General features: G+C 41.3%; 1 protein-coding gene across 1 annotated transcript in view; it reads right to left on the reverse strand.

Moving 5' to 3' along the window:
* Positions 1-18,372, reverse strand: part of DNAH6 (dynein axonemal heavy chain 6) — a 248,121-nt gene that overhangs the window by 77,464 nt on the left and 152,285 nt on the right. Inside the window, exons 48-58 of the mRNA XM_019756389.3 lie at positions 16,329-16,469; positions 14,177-14,419; positions 11,926-12,093; positions 11,238-11,473; positions 9,842-10,103; positions 8,612-8,735; positions 8,029-8,225; positions 6,315-6,518; positions 5,470-5,595; positions 3,070-3,234; positions 893-960 (exon numbers count right to left, since the gene is read on the reverse strand). Of these exons, the coding sequence (XP_019611948.3) occupies positions 893-960; positions 3,070-3,234; positions 5,470-5,595; positions 6,315-6,518; positions 8,029-8,225; positions 8,612-8,735; positions 9,842-10,103; positions 11,238-11,473; positions 11,926-12,093; positions 14,177-14,419; positions 16,329-16,469 (1,934 nt within the window). The remainder of the gene's footprint in view (positions 1-892; positions 961-3,069; positions 3,235-5,469; positions 5,596-6,314; positions 6,519-8,028; positions 8,226-8,611; positions 8,736-9,841; positions 10,104-11,237; positions 11,474-11,925; positions 12,094-14,176; positions 14,420-16,328; positions 16,470-18,372) is intronic.

The following is an 18,372-nucleotide window of genomic DNA, read 5'->3' on the forward strand; positions in this document are numbered from 1 at the left end:
TTCATGGGAATAAACTGGTCTGCAAAGTGTTCTTAGAATGTGTCTATAAAAGGTGGTGAAATACCCTTTGTCTAGAAAGAAGTTAGCCTAGCAGAAGTTAAGCAAGTTAGCAGTTGTCAGAATAGGTTCCTAAAATAAACAAGGAAAAAGAAACAAACTCATTAGAGATAATGAGTAAATCGGGATAATCTTGACTTGAACATAAAGGATTATATTTATTTTGAACATGGAACTAAATTATTTTTTCCTTTAGAGTTAATGAACACACACACCCATAATTAGTTTTTAACCAGTATCAAAGTTGTTATTTTAACAAATATTAATAATTTTTTACCTCCAAAACCGGTTGGCTAATTCTGATGATTAATATGAATAATCCACAATCTCATTTTTGGGAAATGGAGATTTAATCACATACAGAGTATATTGAGAAAGGGTATTTATTTATTTATTTTTTGAGGTGGACAAATGTCGGTAAAATTAAATACATTAAGAAAATTCTTAGAGACAAGTGGAACAGGAAAAATATATTTAGGAGTATCAGTTTTTTCCACAGTATGGTGCTATGAGTCTAGGAACCGTAGAAGGACTGATTTCACTCATTTGCCCAAGACTGGAAACCTTAGTGTAGGGGAAGAGGCTGGGCTGCAGGCCTGGCCCAAACCCGGGGTGAGAATTAACCAGGTCTAGCCCTGATCCCCATGAGAAGAATGTGGGCATGACCAGCAGCTGTGAAAAGTGATGAAAGAGGTAAAGAACTTGGCCACTTACTGTCATCTTTATGATTGTGGGTTTATGAGTGCTGCTTTCTTTTCATATATTAAAATTTTTCTTTGTCAAAATTTCTAAACAAAATATTAGGAAACTTTGTCCCCCCCCCCTTTTTTTTTACCTTAATAACTGATCCTCCAGACCTGATTTGGTTACAGTGAAATTGATAATGGTAACTTTAATGCACACCTAGAAAATAAGCATAGAGTTTATAAAAATGCTTAAGTTCAGACTAATAAAATAAGAACTGCGTTCTTTATTAGAACATGGCTCATTAGTACCCAGCTGGATGTATCTCAGGTCTAATTGTGAACATACCCACCCCCATACACATCAAGCATATTATGTCTTATGAAATCCCAGTATGATTTTCCCTGCCAGTATGAGTGACAGTCTTGTTCCTCAAATGCCACGGTTATAGGTGAGCCAGAGAAGGATTAGGAAGAAGCAGGGTTATAGAATCAATTGCTTGGGTTCAAATTCCAGGTGCACCCGTTAGTACATGTATGATGCTGGACAAGCCATTCATTCAAGCTGAGCTTTAGTCCCTGATATTTAAAAACTGGGATAATGAAGGTGACAGCTCACAGGGTATTTGTGAGGACGAAATGAGGTAATAAAATCACTTATAGTCACTTACAGTTTGTCCTAATTAAAAAGAAGATATTGTTGATAATAATAGAGCTTTACATATTTTGTCTCACCATAACATTGTTATGAAAAATTATTGGCTATAATACAATATTCTGACATTACCTGAATAAGTCAACAGCAGAAAGAATAAGTAATAATAAGAGTAGGTGTTTGAATGTCATATTTTACACATGTTATTCTTATTTAACCTTCACAATAAATCCTTGAAGTAGGCTTTCTCTCAACTTTAGGATCCAGACCCCCTAGCACTATACTATTAACTAGCTGTGGCTTTGGGTTTGTCACAGCCGATCCCGACCTCATGTGTAAATGACTTGAGGAGCCAGGAAATGGAATAATTCGCCCACAGTCACAGAGCTAGAGTTGGGTAAGGTGTGCGATGCTTCCTCTCAAGAGTTAAATAAGTGAAAAATCAAAAGCTGTAAGTTGGCACATTGGTCACTTTTCTAAACTCTAAAATTGGACTTGGGACATGTGCTCTGGCATTGGCTATGGAAGTCGCCCCCTTAAGGCTGACAGAAAATCGTGACTTAGGCTTTTGACGGTATTTCGCTCATCTTATTCAAGAAATGCGTCAATTTCATTCAACCGGAACACATCTATGAAGACAGGTGGCTATGAGAAATTCAGCAACTAAAGTGAAAATGACATAATTGAAAGGGTATACTCAAGGATTTAAAAAAAAAAAAAAATGTGTGTGTGTGTGTGTGTGTGTGTGTGTGTGTGTGTGTGTGTTCTGATTTGTGAAGTCCCTGCCCTATTGCGCAGGTCCTATTAGTGAAGGGGAGACCTGCAGGGCTGGGAAGATCCTGCAGAGGGTGCCGCAGTGCTTGGAGCTGCGGCAGCACTGAGGGTTGCAGGGGTGGAGCAGCCCCTCGGAGCCCCTTCCGGGAAGGGAGAAAGGGGTCCTAGCTGTCTTCATTTCTGTTGCGACTACCTTGGGCTCTGCAGCACAAGAATAGGGGTCTTCCGGATCCTGTCGAGGATGAGGGACATGTGTATGGGAGTGGGGTTCACCAAGGTCTCTCACATAGTAAGAGCATGAGGAAGGGGACAAGATGCCTCCTCCCCAAGAACTCTAAGTACAGACACACTGGACGTTTGATCATGACTCTCTGACACTGCCAGTCACCAGAGTTTTCAAGCTGATAACCTCTTTGTTTGGGGCCATATGCCGTGGGCATCTGCACACTTAAACATTGATTTCCGCCCCCCTCCTGAGACTCTTAAACTCTGATTTATGTATCAGCCACAATGAGAAGGCACAAATGTCCTTGTGTTGAAGGAGGGAGAAGAATGACTGGAAGGGACTGGTGCCCTGTGATGGGAGGAGCCACTGAGCACCAGGAGGGCGATGTTGTGATCGCTGAGGATGTGCAGGGTAGTGAGACAGGGCAATAGCCTGGGGACCGGATGGGCAGGATTTGAGTCCCAACTACGTGGCCATAGACGGGTGATTGGAATCAGAATCAGGACTCAGAAGAGAAGGAAGAGTAGAGGATGGTGGAAGGAAAGGTGGTTTTGGAGGGAGAAGAGGGATCTGGAGGAGACTTGTCCCCTCAGGTGGGAACCCACGACATTTCAGAGACCCGTCGGGCTATACTAAGCCATTCAGGCTGGGAGTTCCAGACCCACAGCTCATACCTCAGGTAGGTAGTGGGGATTTGGCAATTTGGTTGTCATGTAGAACCTGAAATTTTTATCATAATCAATGTCTGAGTCTCCAAGATGAATGAGCAGGCGTCCGCCGCTTACGAAGGTCTGCTTCAAAAGAATGGGTTCCAGAGCTGGATCCAAGGTTTCCTTAAGCTTAAACATTAAAACGAAAGTACAAAAACAAGGCATTAAAATGTATGTCAACTTCTCTAGATTCCTTTAGGCCTCAACATTTAGTTTGAACAAGCAGTGCTTTAGTGCCCTTACAGATATTTCTAAGTGTCCTCTCACTACCTCCAACAGTGTCCGTGTTCCAGCGATTGTTTTATCAGGAGTCTAAGGAAGCAAGAGCATGTGAAGGCAACACACTATTTATCCCCACAAGAAAGAAGCTAAGAAAGCAGTCCCTGCAGGCTGGTCCTGCAACAGGCAAAGGAAAATCTGTTCACATTCATAGTTGTTGTAAGTCATGAGTTGGCCACCTACCACCTGCTGTGCAAATCTGGCTCTCTGTGGCCCGTTTCTGTATGGCTCTTAAGCTAAGAATGGTTTTTACCTTTCTAAAAACAAACAAACAAAACCCCCAAACCAAAACAAAACAGATCTGTTCATTGAATGCTTGTACAGAGACTGTACGTGGCCTGAACAAACGAAAATATCTGGCTCTTTACAGAAAAAGTCTGTGGACCTACGTTATATAAGACAGTTATTTTTTTCCCCTCAAAGCAAATGTGATCATTTGTAAGAACTCCAGCAGGCAGACATTGTCAACAGACCCCATGGCAGAGATTTTTAGGTCAGCATGCATGTGACGGGGGCCCCTGGCCCAGGAGCTGTCAAAATTTGATTCGATAGTTTGTAATCGATAGTTAACAAATCTATTTCACATTGTGACATGGTACCCAAACACGTAATTTAAAACAAAAGTTTATGAGATAAAATTTCCCTTACTACTCATGATACAATTTTGTGCTTTCAAAATTCTATTCTATTCCATTAAAAAAAAATGAGATCGACTAACTTGATTGCACACCCATGAATGGGTGGAGACAATGTAAAATTACCATCCTACAAAGGTAGAAAGCAGCTGCATCTATAATGTTAATGACTCCAAGTCACAGAAAGCAGGAGAGGCCGGTCAGTGTCCTGTTGCTGGCAGGGGCCCTGAGCAGGGGTCCACCCCCACCCCCAAGAGCACTCAGCTACAGTTAAAAGCCTCTGCTGTGAGGATTAAGGAGTTAATAAACCAAAATACCAAGAGCAGAGTCTGGCGTGTAGTGAACACTCTGTAAGTGGTAGCTAATGCTGATATTATGATTCCGGCAGCATGCGGGCGCTGCGGCGCAGCTGCTCCAGTTAATGGTCTTTTCTGAGCTTCTCACCACTTTGCTGCTAGATACTTCTGGGTGTGGTTAAAGGGACACTCAGCTCACAGCCCTTGCTTTCGCTCACATCCATTCTTCTCTTACACAAATAGAACGGTAAATTAGGTAAATAAAGCCCAACCATTATCCAGTCTCTTTTGTGCCCAAGGCCTTTGGACGCGGTGTAGCCTTCGCTTGGGTGCCCTTACGCTGAGCCCCTCACATGGCTGAACTCATACAGGTAACAGCACAAACATTACTACCCGTAGTCATGCATCTAAATTCGTTTCCTGCCTCCCATCCCCTTAATGGCTATGCAGCGCTGGGCTTGCCCCTGCAAAGCCCTTATCACAAGTTCTCTTTCTCCCCTTGTCTCTTATTTCCTCTCTCTTTTCTCTGTTTACTGTCTTTGTCCCCAACTGGACTGTAGGCTATTGAGGGCAACAACCACATCTGTATTGTTTGGCATTGATTTTCAAATAATGTGTGTTGAATGAGTGAACAATTTCAAAAACATCCATTCTTGCAGTGATTCTAAAGAAATGGAGCACTTAGACTCAACAAACATCTTTTCTTGAAACAAAACAAAACAAAAGTTCCTTCTTATCAAGTCACTTAATCTAATTCTGACCTCTAAGTAGAAAATAATGTTTATGCCCCGGAGCGTTTTACTGGTGCCACATCATTAGTGGTGTGTGGGCAGTCCCTGATGGCATCACTGCTTTGAATTTTCAGGGCCGCGAACTAACCATCAAAAGCCACAGCGAGGCCTGAGAGTCAGTCAGAAAACAGCCCATGCCATTTAATATCAAAACAATGTCTGGAAATAGAACAATGTGTTCAATCAACTGATTGCTCTCCATATGAGAGTGTATTGTTTAAGAAGCAAAGCAATTGGTTTGACTCATTTGAAAATGGACCTGACTAGTGTCTTTAGCGTGATACAGATAATAATGTGACCTGTATAGGATTCCAGATATGACCTGGAAGTTGAGAACTAGCATAAGAAAAGTAAAAAGCAAACCTCTTCCAGTAAGACAGGTAAACCGAGTCGGATCGCATTTTCAAGTGTGCGTAAAAACTGACCGTCTGTAAGCTTAATGATCTTTAAATTACTTTTGCTTTCCTTGTTCCTTATCCAACGGTTTGCCTGGATGAGAAAGCACAGAGCAGGACATTTGCTTTAGAGTTTTATAAACGGCTAGAAGTCTTTAGGGTAAAGTTTAGAACTTTTGTTCAATCTAGAAACAGATTTGAAAGGTTAAAATAAGAAAAAAAAAAAAGGTAAAATGACAAAACCACTTTCCCACATTAAAAACACCTTTTAAGCCCAACATTTGGGATTCTTCCTTTTTATTTGAATTTGGAACAAATGAAGCAAAGACCCAACCAGAAAATAAAGCCCACGCTTCTGCTCGTCAAGCTTGTCTCCCTGCTTTTCCAAACTCTCCTTTTCCAAACCCCATTTAGTACAATCTGAACCATGGGCTTAGGAGTCAGATGATGGAATTCCATAAATTCCAGGCAGGCTTGCCCTAAGATTCATCAGGCCCTGACTTCATTTTGACTCCTCAGACCTTTTAGGAACAAGGACTGTACAGGAATGAATTTCTCCCATGGAAAACAGAAAAGTAATGGTCAGCCCCCTAAACAAACTCAATCAAGTATGCAGAGCTCTCGGATGCTTCCCTTTTTACTTTCTACATCCACAAATTGAGGGACTTGGACTGGAAACCTTCTAAATTCCCTCTAGGTCTACACCCCCAAGAGCTTACAAGACGTTAAGGTCCACTGGTAGACTTGTAACAGACAGCACAATGTTAAGCAGAATTAACAGGCTGCTCTTTATCTGAAACATCAGTTATATACCTGGTCTTGGGGATCAATCATCAGAGGCCACCGTCTCCCCTGAGTAACCAATATGCCATTTTCCGTTGAGATCATGTCGCGCGGCAGCCCATCTGTGTTCCACTGCCGTATTTCATAGGGATCGCCCAGAATGTTAGTGAGGCTGAAGGAAGGATTGATTGGAATCTCCAGAGACTGACAGTCCTGGATCCAACACTCTACAAGCTGCAGAAGGAGAGTTTACTTGTACAGAGTCAGGAGCACTCAGTAAATGAAGACACACACAAAATGTCAGGTTAGGAGTAAGTCCTGCTGGTCTCCAGTCACCCTGGCATCAGAGCATGAGACATAAGAAGTGGGCTACAAAGTTATTCATCCTGGCTGACTTTAGACGCCACTTCTGACCCACATGGGTTGGGGACTCCCAGTCCCTTTTTCTTCCCCCAGGTTCTTGTGCTGTGTGTAAGTGATGAATAACTTTCTAAGGCAGGAAAGGAAAGGGGGAGGGCCTGGATTCTAGAACTATACTATTAACTAGCTGTGGCTTTGGTATGTCACCTCCCATCTGGAACTCATGTGTAAACGACAAGGATTGTCACAGGAGTCTTCAATCAGGGGTGTATTGCCCCTCTTGGGAGAGTCTGGAGGCATGTAGGGAAGTTGAGGTTATCACAGTGACTGTGGGTGCTACCAGAAATTAGTAGATGGGGGAGAAATATGTTAGTATGTTACCTCCTTCAGTGAGTGGTACAGTCACACACACCAGGGAACTGTCTGTCCCCCAAGAGCACCACTGGCACCATTGCCCACATGGCACCAGATGACCCCTGAGCTCCTGTAGAGTCTATACGAGTCCTACGTATACGAACTAGGTTTTTTGTTTGTTTGTATGTTTCAGGTGTACAAAGCAACATAATAGTTAGACATTTACACCCCTCACAAAGTGATAACTCCCCTCCCCCAAACTACTACCTCTCTGACATCTTATATAGCTGTTACAATACCATTGACTATCTTCCCTATGCTCTACTCCACCTCCCATGCGTAGAATATATATATATATATATTTTTTTTTAAGGAGGGCGCAGCTCACAGTGGCCCATGTGGGGATCGAACCGGCAACCTTGGTATTATTAGCGCCATGCTCTAACCAACTGAGCTAACCGGCCGCCCTATATATATTTTCTTATAGTTGACATACAGTATTATTCTACTTCAGCTTCAGCTGTACAGTGCATTGATCCTGCTGACTAGGTTTTATAACTCAGGGACAAGGGCGAAACATTTTTAGGTAGGCATTTCATAAAAATGGCTTGAAAAGAATCTCTCCAGATAATCGAATTTCCTGCTCTTTCCTATGACCTAGCTCTTTGTAGCAGTCTCATCAATTCAGAACACTGCATCCTGGCTGACTTTAGACGCCACTTCTGATTATAAGGGTAGGGGACTCCCTGTCCCTTTTTCTTTCCCCAGGTTCTTGTGTTGTGTGTGTAAGTAAGTGATGAATAACTTTCTAAGGCAGGAAAGGAAAGGGAGGATGTGTTAAGGAAAGGCTAGGGGTAGACCATCACTAGCTGACGGGGGAGATGGAGGACTGTGGAATGACTAAATAAGTTTCCATGATGGAGAACCTCCACATTGGAGCGCCTCCATCTACACTCAGAGAAGTGATGCCCGCGGTTCACATAGTTTCAGTTGCTTCTCACCGCTCCTTATAGAAAGCAAGGTTACTCGCCAATTGCCTATACTGGGCGGTGAAGGCTCCGTAATAGGCCACACAAGCTGCTGCTATAAACACATTCCCGATGATATTTGGTATCTCCTCATTGAATTTCTGGATGCTTTCTTCCCATCGAACTTGCTCATCTCCTAAAGCAGCCGTCAGCTTTCCAGCACGTACCAGACGTGCTTTTGTCAGGGCCATAGTCTTTGCTAGAAATTTTTAAGAAAATCAGGTTATGTTATTCAATATTTCCCCAAACTGTAAGAAATTTATTGACCTGCTTCTGTTTATAGCGGAATTAGCATTATTTAATTACTCTGGCTGAAGATAGCACTCTCTCTGTGCCCTCTAGTATTTATTTTCTGGATCAGATTCATATGTTGCTTTGTGTTATAATGTAACACGTCCCAACAAGCCCTATTCAGATATAGGAGTTGAATATATACAATCTATCCAGTTCTGATTTTATACTAGAAGGCTAATGGAAATACATTTTGCATGTTGAATTAAAGCTGAGATATAACTGCTTTAAAACTCTTTCTACTTTTGAGAATCAGGCATCTCCTAAGCAACATAAATTTTATGAGCTACTTACCCAGACTTTCTTTCTCATTCACACTTTTGTCATATTCATCTTGTAAAGCTTGTATTTGATCTTCCACTTGTTTTAGTAATGCTTGCTTTGCTTTTAGAGTAGCCATAGTAACATCAAGTTCTGCCTAATAAAATTAAGTAAATATTTATGAATAGGCCCCAAAGAAGGTCGTACTTGCACATTTATAATAGATTTTTTTTAAAAAGTAGGATTTATGTTCCCTTTTTCATGTCATAAAATATTTTGATATGATATACAAAGTTAAAACAAATATAGACTAGAATAAAATAAGAGCAGAAAAACAGATGAAAACAAAACCCAACAAAACAATTCATAGAAGGAACAGAGAAACAGATATACCAAAGCATTTGGGATGAATTAGTTACTACACTTGATTATTAACTTTAAATGACGAAACAAATGAAATATTCAGGCAATAGTGAAAACTCATTTTTCCTAACTAGTTCTCTGGAGCAGGGGTCTGCAAGCTACAGCCTGCAGGCCAGTTCCAGCCTGTTGCCCTTTTTTGTCTGGTTTGTGAGCTAAAAATGTTTTTACCTTTTTAAATGGTTGGGGGAAAAAAATCAAAAGAAGAACCGTATTTCATGACACATGATAACTGTATGAAATTCAAATTCCAGTGTCCATAAATAAAGTTCTATCGGAACTCGGCCACGCTTATTCATGTATGAATTGTTGGTGGCTGTTTTTTGTGCTGCAAGGGAAGAGCTGAGTAACTTCAACAGAGACCACATAGCCAGCAAAGCTGAAAATATTTACAATCTGCATCTTTATAGAAAAAGTTTGCCAAACCCTGCTCTATAGCCACAGTAACCTGCTCCACTAAATGACCATTCTGTGTTCTGCTTGGGACCTCCCTTACGATTGCCAGTTAATCTGTTTTTCAGAACCTCAGATGGCACTACCATCAAGGGTGGGAGTATTTATAAAATGGAATCAGAGAGCATCAGATGCTGGAGTTAAAAGGCACCTCAGAAGTACCGTAGGCAATATAAACATACTAAGAACTCATTTTCCTTTTATGCTGGAAGAGGGCTGATTTTAGAGGTCATTTCTGAAAAAAATAATTTTTGCCTGCTATTTTTAAAAACAAAAACGAATTTCCAATGGCATCACTACTACCTATAGTGTGTACATAGTGTCACAGTGGCATTATAAGGGGAGCTTGAATGATGGTCATGGCATTTAATTCTATAAAATATAAAATACCTGTGCAGCACGTAGTTTTTGTCTCTTTGGTTCAACTTCTTTGACGACCCGAGAGTACAAATCCATCGCTCTTACCCACATGCACATGGATTTACATGCTTTGGACACTTTCTCTACTTTTTCAGGCACAAAATCAGGATTATTAATATACTTTTGAAGCTTTGCCAATATTTGAGGTTTTATGTTTTCCTTATCATATTCTAAAAGTCTTCTTAGAAAGTTAGAGTCACCAAGAAGTTGCTTTGCTGTTGGCCAGTCAGGCCTGAAAGACACATAGGATAAATTAATAGTATTGTAATAAAATAATACAAGAACAAAAGAAATGTATTCCTTTGAGAACATTAAGATATTACCCCAATAAGTGAGTAGTTTTAATCTCAAATCTATAAGCCCAGTAATTGGCAGTTACCCACACTGCAACTCACGGGGAGACAGGTAATTGGATGACAAATGTTCCATACAACCTAGTTTTGGTAGAGAAAGAATTATAAAATCATAGAGTTTTCGAAAGTAAGATGTTATAAAAATAATAGTTTTATTTTTTAAATGCCCCAGGCACATTTTTAGCTCCTTTTCCTTGGTTTAGAGCCTTAAAATCTCCTGCCATGATTCCATAATCACCTTCTAACTGGTTTTATGTCTCTCAGTCAATCTCACCACCTGTGAACGTTTGCCAAATTGGTCTTTCTCACAGGAAAATACGATTATGTTGAAAATGTTCAAGTTCTCAGTCCCCTGAGGCCAGGGCTCTCCATCTGTGCTTTGCAGAGCTCCCACGCCCCACTGAGGGGCTGGCCAGAGGGTCAGTTAGGGAAGCCTGGCTATGGGGTGCCCTGGGCCCTTCACCCTTGCCCTGATCAGTTTTACATAGAAAAGTTTTTGATAACCTAGTTTTCCCTGAAAAAAAAAAAAAGATTGTATTACTAAAGAAAGTTTGAAAACTATGTATCTCCAAGGTGAGACCTGAGCTGCTTAGCACAGCATACAAGACCTTCCATGATGAAATCCCTGCCCAGCCCCATTCCATCCCATGAGCATCCAACGTCCCTGGGCTCTCCCCAGGGTCCCACTCTCCACCTGAGCATCATCTCTCGAAAAACCTGCTCACATCTCCCCAGGGGCACTGTTTCCCAGAACTCCTAATACTATGCAACTCTTGCATGTCTTGACATTATTTTTCATGTCTGCCTCTCCAGCAGACTGTGTGTGCCTTGTAGAGAAGAACTACTTATCGCTCATCATCTAGCACAAAAAATGCTTGTTGACTCAATCTGTTAGATGACTGACCAAATCAGTGAGAGAGCAGAGAGAAGAATGAAAACATAAATGGAAACTGAGAAAAACAGCAAAGAAATTCCACCAAGTATTTGGCAATACATGATTCTGAATTACTCACTTGGCATTCAAGAGAATGGAAATTGCTTCCATAACAGTCATGACCAAATCTGGGGGCTTTGTAAAAACTCTGATTTCAGATATATCTGCTTTATCTAAGGAATCCAGGGCTTTATTAGCAGCGTCGAGTGCAGGTAGAGCTTCTTCAAGATCTCTCTGCGCATCATCAGCTATTGCTTGGGTTTCTTCAGCTTTCACTTTTGCAGACGCTTCATCTTCTTGCACAATGTTACGGACCTAGCGATTGAAACACAATGACTTAAGTGGTCTTAATATTTGAATTTCAATGTTTAAAAAAAAGCCAATAATAATGAGTCATATTTTCCCCTTTGGATTAGACCAGTGATGAAAAAGGATTAGCTGCACTGAATTTTACACGCCTTTGTCCATCTCAGGCTATGTTAATAGAATAATGGAGACAAAGCAGTTCCTTCTAGAATAGGTGCTTTACATTTATAGGCGGTACTTTTCTCACAACTCTCTCTGTGCTACTCTTTGGGTTCACTCATTCTCAAAGAGAGAACCAGGCTGATTTATTGAAGGGAGATTGTTTACAATTTAAAAGCATTGCTAAATCTAGCAATTACTTGAATGACATAAAAAAAAAATCCAGTCATGTGTCGCGGGATATAAGCGATCAGTTGGTGATCAAAGCTTTCTCACCCACAATGTCAGGTGAATCAGTGTACCTGATCGGCATTTTCTTGATCCGCTGCCAATTTGTCCATCAGAGCTTCCACATCTTGGGATTTTATTAGAAGAACAGGTTCTAAAGCTGAAAGATCTAATTTCATTTTATCTACTAGTACATTTGTTTCTAACAGCTTGCTGAGACCATTCTTCACCCGGTCACGTGCCTAGATGACAATGAAAATATTCATTATAATAAGTATTCTAAACTATATGTTTACTGGCATCTCTTTCTCAGGTAGCAGAATTTTACATCTACAGAACTAGTAAATCAGTTTGTAATACTTAAAACTGTGAACGTACAGAAATCTTCAGGTAACAGAACTCTAGGCTGTGACATTCACCACACTAGGTTTGGATCCATGCCCCCTGGCTACAGGAATGGGACATCACTGGATTGTGGGCTCACTGAGGGTCCACATGGTATTGTTTTAATTTTCTGTGGTGCTTAGTTGCATGTTGAATGAATGAGGGACAAGATCAGATAGAAATTCCTGGAGGCCACAGCTCTCAGAGCTTATGACAAGAGAAAAATTCTGAGATATCCTAAACTAAATTACAGCAGGCTGGAGGATTGGAGGAAGAGACAAGCAAAGTTAATCAGTCATGGGCGGAAACTAACAAAAGACTACCAACTCATATTCCTGAATGTATGTTGCAACTTTGAATTAACTTCCGTGTTCATTTCAGTGATTAGCCCACTACCAGGCACTACCTCACCTTGTTTATACATGAACATTCTGGACTGTGCCCACAACCAACCCAAGACCATCAAATATTTCTTTTTTTTTTTTTTTAAATTTATTGGGGTGACAATTGTTAGTAAAATTACATAGATTTCAGGTGTACAATTCTGTATTACATCATCTCTAAATCCCATTGCGTGTTCACCACCCAGAGTCAGTTCTCCTTCCATCACCATATATTTGGTCCCCCTTCCCCTCATCTCCCACCCCCCACCTCCCTTACCCTCTGGTAAATATTTCTTTTTTGATATACAATTAATTTATCCCAGAACTCTCCCTGCTTCACCTTCCCCCCACCTGCCTGAACCAATGTAAATTCTTCCAAAACAACTGACATCTTTCTTCCCCAAACTCATTGTATAAAAGAGCCTTGTCAACCTCAGGATGGCAGACATGTTTGTCTTCTCCATCTAGCCCTGCTGCTGGTGATTTGGACTGCATGCTCCAGGACCTAGCCTTTTTCTGGCTGGCATATGACCAGCTTTCAGCCTTGAAGGTTTATTTCAACACTTGTTTCTTCAGGTGGTCAGCAGGGCTGAGAATCCCCGGGGAGCCAGTGTCCTAGGTACTTCCCTCTGGTGGCTGGGTATGAACCCTACTTCTCAGTGGTTTGAAACTTTTAATTAGAATCAAAGGGATGGTATCTGGTAGAGAAGGCACCTGAGAATAATGTTACTGAAGGTGAGTCAGAAAGCTTGACACAAATTGGCAGGTTTCAAAAATATCTGTCAAGTTCTTCAACTAGGCATGCATTTACCAGGTAAAAAAAATCCTCTGAATGACATTTAAAGCATCTAAATGGTAAATGTTTCCATTTTTACTGTTTTAGATCATGTTAATCGCCTGATGGTGGTGGTGGTGGTGGTGGTGGTGATGGTGGTGGTGGCACTATTTTCTGAGCACTTCCTATGCGTCAGATCCTATTCTAAGTACTTCACAAACAGTATCTTACTTATTTAAATCCCACAACAACCCAAGAGGTCGATATAGGTATTTTAAAACCTTATTTTCTATGAAGACTTAGAGAATTTATTAAATATGCTCCAGGTTGTGTAAGAAGGAAGAGGCAGAGAGTAGGTTGTACGTAGCCTGCCTGACACTGAAACTTTTGCTCTTAATGGGAATAATGGACACATTAGACCACCAAAACCCCATCTCTACTGCTTAACAAAAAGTTTTCTTTCATATTAAATACTGCAGAGATGATTAGTTCTCTGCTTGACTGTGATACTTTTGCAATATCCTTGTCATTCTGCCGAGTCAATGACACTTATGTAAATGATAGAAGACAAAATATAAATACCAAGCAAGGGGGAGGCCTGTGGACTGACAGCACAGAACACTTTTTTGTCATATTGTAGGTTGTCAAGGGCACATGTCAGGATGGAGAGGGCTCCAGCAGATAAGATGGCACATAGATCTTCCACTCATTCTGACAAAAGTTTTAAATTCAAGCAATAATATATATATAATTTATTTGATAGATAGATAATATTAAACTTACTGAAACCAACTGCTTCCTTTTATCGCTCAACATAGACAGGTAGAGATTGATGAGTTCCAAGTAGGAGGTGGGTGTTGTGTAGTAACGTCTCCGGAGCTCTGTGTAATAGCGTTCTGCCATATTGGAGACACTTAAGTGAACATTCACGCACATGAGGGAAAGCTTTTCTTTCATTTCATCACTTCCAGCATCAACATTTGAGAAAAATGTCTTTGATACAGAAAGAAGTGCTTCTCTGGGCCACTGTAAATAAAGGTATAATTTGGAAAATCTGTTGCTCATTTCTATAATATACAATTTAACAAATAAGAAAAACATATACCTCTGGAACTATTCCTTACCTTATCCCTCCTTTTGCCTAGTAAACTACTCATGTCTATGATGTTTAATGAATTGAATGACTGTGTTTATTAGAGGGGGGTGTGGATCTGCATTTGCTGTCCTCAACACAGTGTCTGGCACATAGGAATTCAACAAATATTTGTTGATGGAATGAATAAATGATTGAGTGTCCTTAGGATAATTCCATGAATAAAATCACATATATTACAAGTACCTCACGTGCTCACTCAGCTTATTATGCAGTTTGGACATCAGGTCCATTATTATAATCACTGTCCTGTTCACCTCAACTCCTTTACTTCTCTCTTGTTTCTTTGAAGTCACCTGAACTGTAGCCAAATGCAACTTTCTGTTACCCTGTGGCTGTGGCTGTGCAGCAGACCATGGCGGGGAAAAAAACACACAACCATGCAGACTGGCCTCACTTCCAATTCATGACAACTAGCTTGAGTGAGTTCTAATGCAGTCTATTAGTGCTTCCACATTTTCTAATACATCCCTAACGTACTCTCCTAAGTGTTTTACAGCCTATATACTTTCTCAGACTGTTAACACTTCCTCTTTCCTCTTCATTCTCAGTTGATGACCTCACTTCCCACATCACTAAAAAAAAAAAAAAAAAAAAAAAAAAAGGCAGTGGAAACAGAACTTCAATGAGCTCTTACCTCCACATCTTCCCATCTACCTGCATCTGTGCTCATATACTCTACCTTCCCTCCTGTTGCTCTGGGGGTAAGTTGTGCATGCTCCCTGTCTAGGTCAGCCCCTTTGTTGAGGACTTGATCCCATCCCTTCTTGTAGATTCAAAGACATTGGTCCAACAACGCTTGACTCTGTCTGCTGTACCATCAATATATTTCTTTTTTCTGGATAGTTTCCATCAGCATACACATGTGCTGTTTGTGTTTCCCACTTAAAAATACTTTTCTCTTCACCTCACATAACCCTGTATTGCCCATCTCCTGGCATTCCTTTGGGGCAAAATTTCTTGAAGGTGTTGCCTATACAGTAGGCTTATCTGGGGAGATATGAAAAAATTCCAAGACCTCCATGAATGCCTAAAACTGTGGATACTGCTGGGTCTCATATATACTGTTTTTTTCCTATACATACAAACCTTTTCACTTAAAGGAAGAGCTTTGTAGTTTTTTTTGGCATATCCAAACTGCATGCGTCACTACTATTATGCTTTGGGGCCATTATTAAGTAAAATAAGAGTTACTTGAACACAAACGCTGTGATACCTTGATAGTCGATTTGATAACTGAGACTAAGTGACTAATGGGCGGGTAGCATACACAGCTGGGATATGCTGGACAATCAGACGATTCACATCCCAGGCAGGACAGAATGGGATGGTGTGAGACTTCACCATGCTACTCAGAATGGCATGCGACTTAAAACTTACAAATTACTTACTTCTGGAATTTTCCATTTAATATTTTTAGACTGAGGTTGACTGTGGGTAACTGAAACCATGGAAAGTGAAACCACAGATGGGGGGCAGGGGGAGCTACTGTGCTCACTGTCTCTGATTCTTCTCCCTTGTTCTCTCTTCAGCCACTGAAACAGCCCTTGCCAAGATCACTGTTCACTTCTGCATTGCTAAACTCAGCAGTCTGCTCTTCCTTTATACATTTTGTTTTGCCTTTCTTTGATGATTGTTGTTATCATCCCTTGCATGGGAATAAATCCCTACTGGGATTTGAAGCTAATGCAAGTACCCTTAAGTTATTCTTGGACAATGTGTTACGCCTTTAAAATCAGGCAAGTCTAATTTCTCAAAGAGATATCCTGGGAAGTCACCAACCTGGACAAACCAATCAATGGTGCAGCAGTTCACAAGGGAGGGAAACATCCGGCATCGGGACCGGAAGGCCTCCCCCACAGGGCTCATGCAGAGAACAATGTGCAGCTTCTGACGGACTCTGCTGATAAAGTATTGAAACACCTGACAAAAAGAAAGATATTTTTCAATTTAAAAGAATGATGAAACAATAATGAAAATAAGTGTTGGCTAATGCATCTGAGTCTACCAATAATAATTGAAATACATTAGTGTAGTAAATGTGTAAATTGTTTTGTTGAACATCTGTTCCCACCTCTTTTTCTCATGCAGCCTGGAAAGATTAAAAATGACATTTTGCAGCTCCTTTGCTCCTAAAGTGCTGGATGTGATGTAGACCCTCCTTATCAGTGTATTTAAGGAGACCCCTTGAACAAAGTAGAGAGAGATATTCATATAAGGTTTTGCTCTGGGGTAGAGAACCATTGGTAGAGGACCAGGGTACAGGGCAACCAGTTTTGCAGGTGCAGAATCTGACAGAAGTGGCATGGACCTGGAGCCAGTATCCCTGGATGTGGCTCCTGTTGGAGGAGGTCACTGAGAGGATGTGACCACCCGTTGACCTATGAGCTAGAGCAGGGGTGTTCAAACTGCGGCCCATAGGCCAACTGCGGCCCATGATCCAGTGTTAATTGGCCCGCAGCAAATTCCAAAAATATATTTAGTTTACCTAAATAAACCAGGTGAGGCAATACGTACTTCACCTCGAGTGAGTGGCCCGGCTGTTTGTGTATTTTACCGCATATGGCCCTTGGTGAAAAACGTTGAAAAAAGTTTGGACACCCCTGAGCTAGACCCAGGCAACTGGAGGCCTCTCACCCCCTACTTTGTCTTTGGATTGTATGTTCTGCCCGCCAGTCCCACAGTGGGAGCTGTTTCAAGGACACAGCCTTGAGAGAGAAATGTGTTGTTGAGACCATCTGGTCAATATACATGACTGAACCCAGTTAAGGCCTCTTTATAAACTTTTAAGGTGCTGGTGGGCAGGTGTGGAGATCTACTCATTTTGTGGCCACCCAAGACAAAAGCCTTGGATGTAAGTTCCCTTGTTTATTAAACCTGCCACCTCCCAATCTGGAGTGGTCTCCCTCTTATTTTGGTCTGTTCTTCTCTTCTGTGTAGGGGGGCCAATTTCAAAACCCCCCTCCCCCAGGGAACTCCTAGTTTGATAGCCAACAGCTCCTTATTTCTGCTGCTTCCTGACAGAGTGGGGGTTGCATGGCTTTGGAGCTGGCTGCTGAAAGCATGCCGATTGGGTTAGTGGCTTTCTGGCTCAGCAGGAATGATTGTGGCAGAGGTGTCAGCTTCCTTGAACATTGACTTCTGCTGTATGCATTTCATATTTATTCCAAGGAACGCAGCCTGGAATCCCTTTCTTTGGCCCTCCCAATGATTCTGCGTCCCATGAATAAACCCATTTCTGCTTACATTAGCTGAAGTCAATCTTGCTGTCTGTACCAATAACCCCTGATCTGGCTGTAGAGGAAATTCTCATGAAAGGACATAGAAAGAAGGGAAAGAGCGGGGCAGACAAATAGTGGCATATGGAACCTAGCACAGCATTTGGAGAAATGGAAGTGCACAGCAGTTGTTGAGAGAGAGAGAGAGAGAGAAAGAGAGAGAGAGAGAGAGAGAGAGAGAGAGAGAGAGAGAGAGAGAGAGAGAATTCGTTTCTGTTTAAGTTGTACCATAACCTTGCTGATAGGCAAGGGAGTCAAAAATACTGGACTCCTCAGGCAGGGAACTGAGGGTGTGTAAAATAAATTTGTGTTTAAAGAATGATAAGAGAAGCTGTCTCGTTTGGACAAGACTATGTCCTCCATGGGGGCCATAGGGTTTCTGTTTTCTGCTTTCCATGGACCTTGCTGGGAGTCTGGTGAACCAACGCTTTGAATGCAGGAAATAAAGTACAGAGAATTACAAAGGAAATCAACTGTACTGAAAACAAAAATTCTATCCATAGACTCCTTAAGGGGATTGGTAGACCATTTTTAAAAAGGCTGAAACA

This window comes from Rhinolophus sinicus, chromosome 2 (assembly GCF_057876585.1).
Source record: "Rhinolophus sinicus isolate RSI-liver-muscle chromosome 2, RSI-T2T, whole genome shotgun sequence".
In the NCBI taxonomy this organism is placed as follows: Eukaryota; Metazoa; Chordata; class Mammalia; order Chiroptera; family Rhinolophidae; genus Rhinolophus; species Rhinolophus sinicus.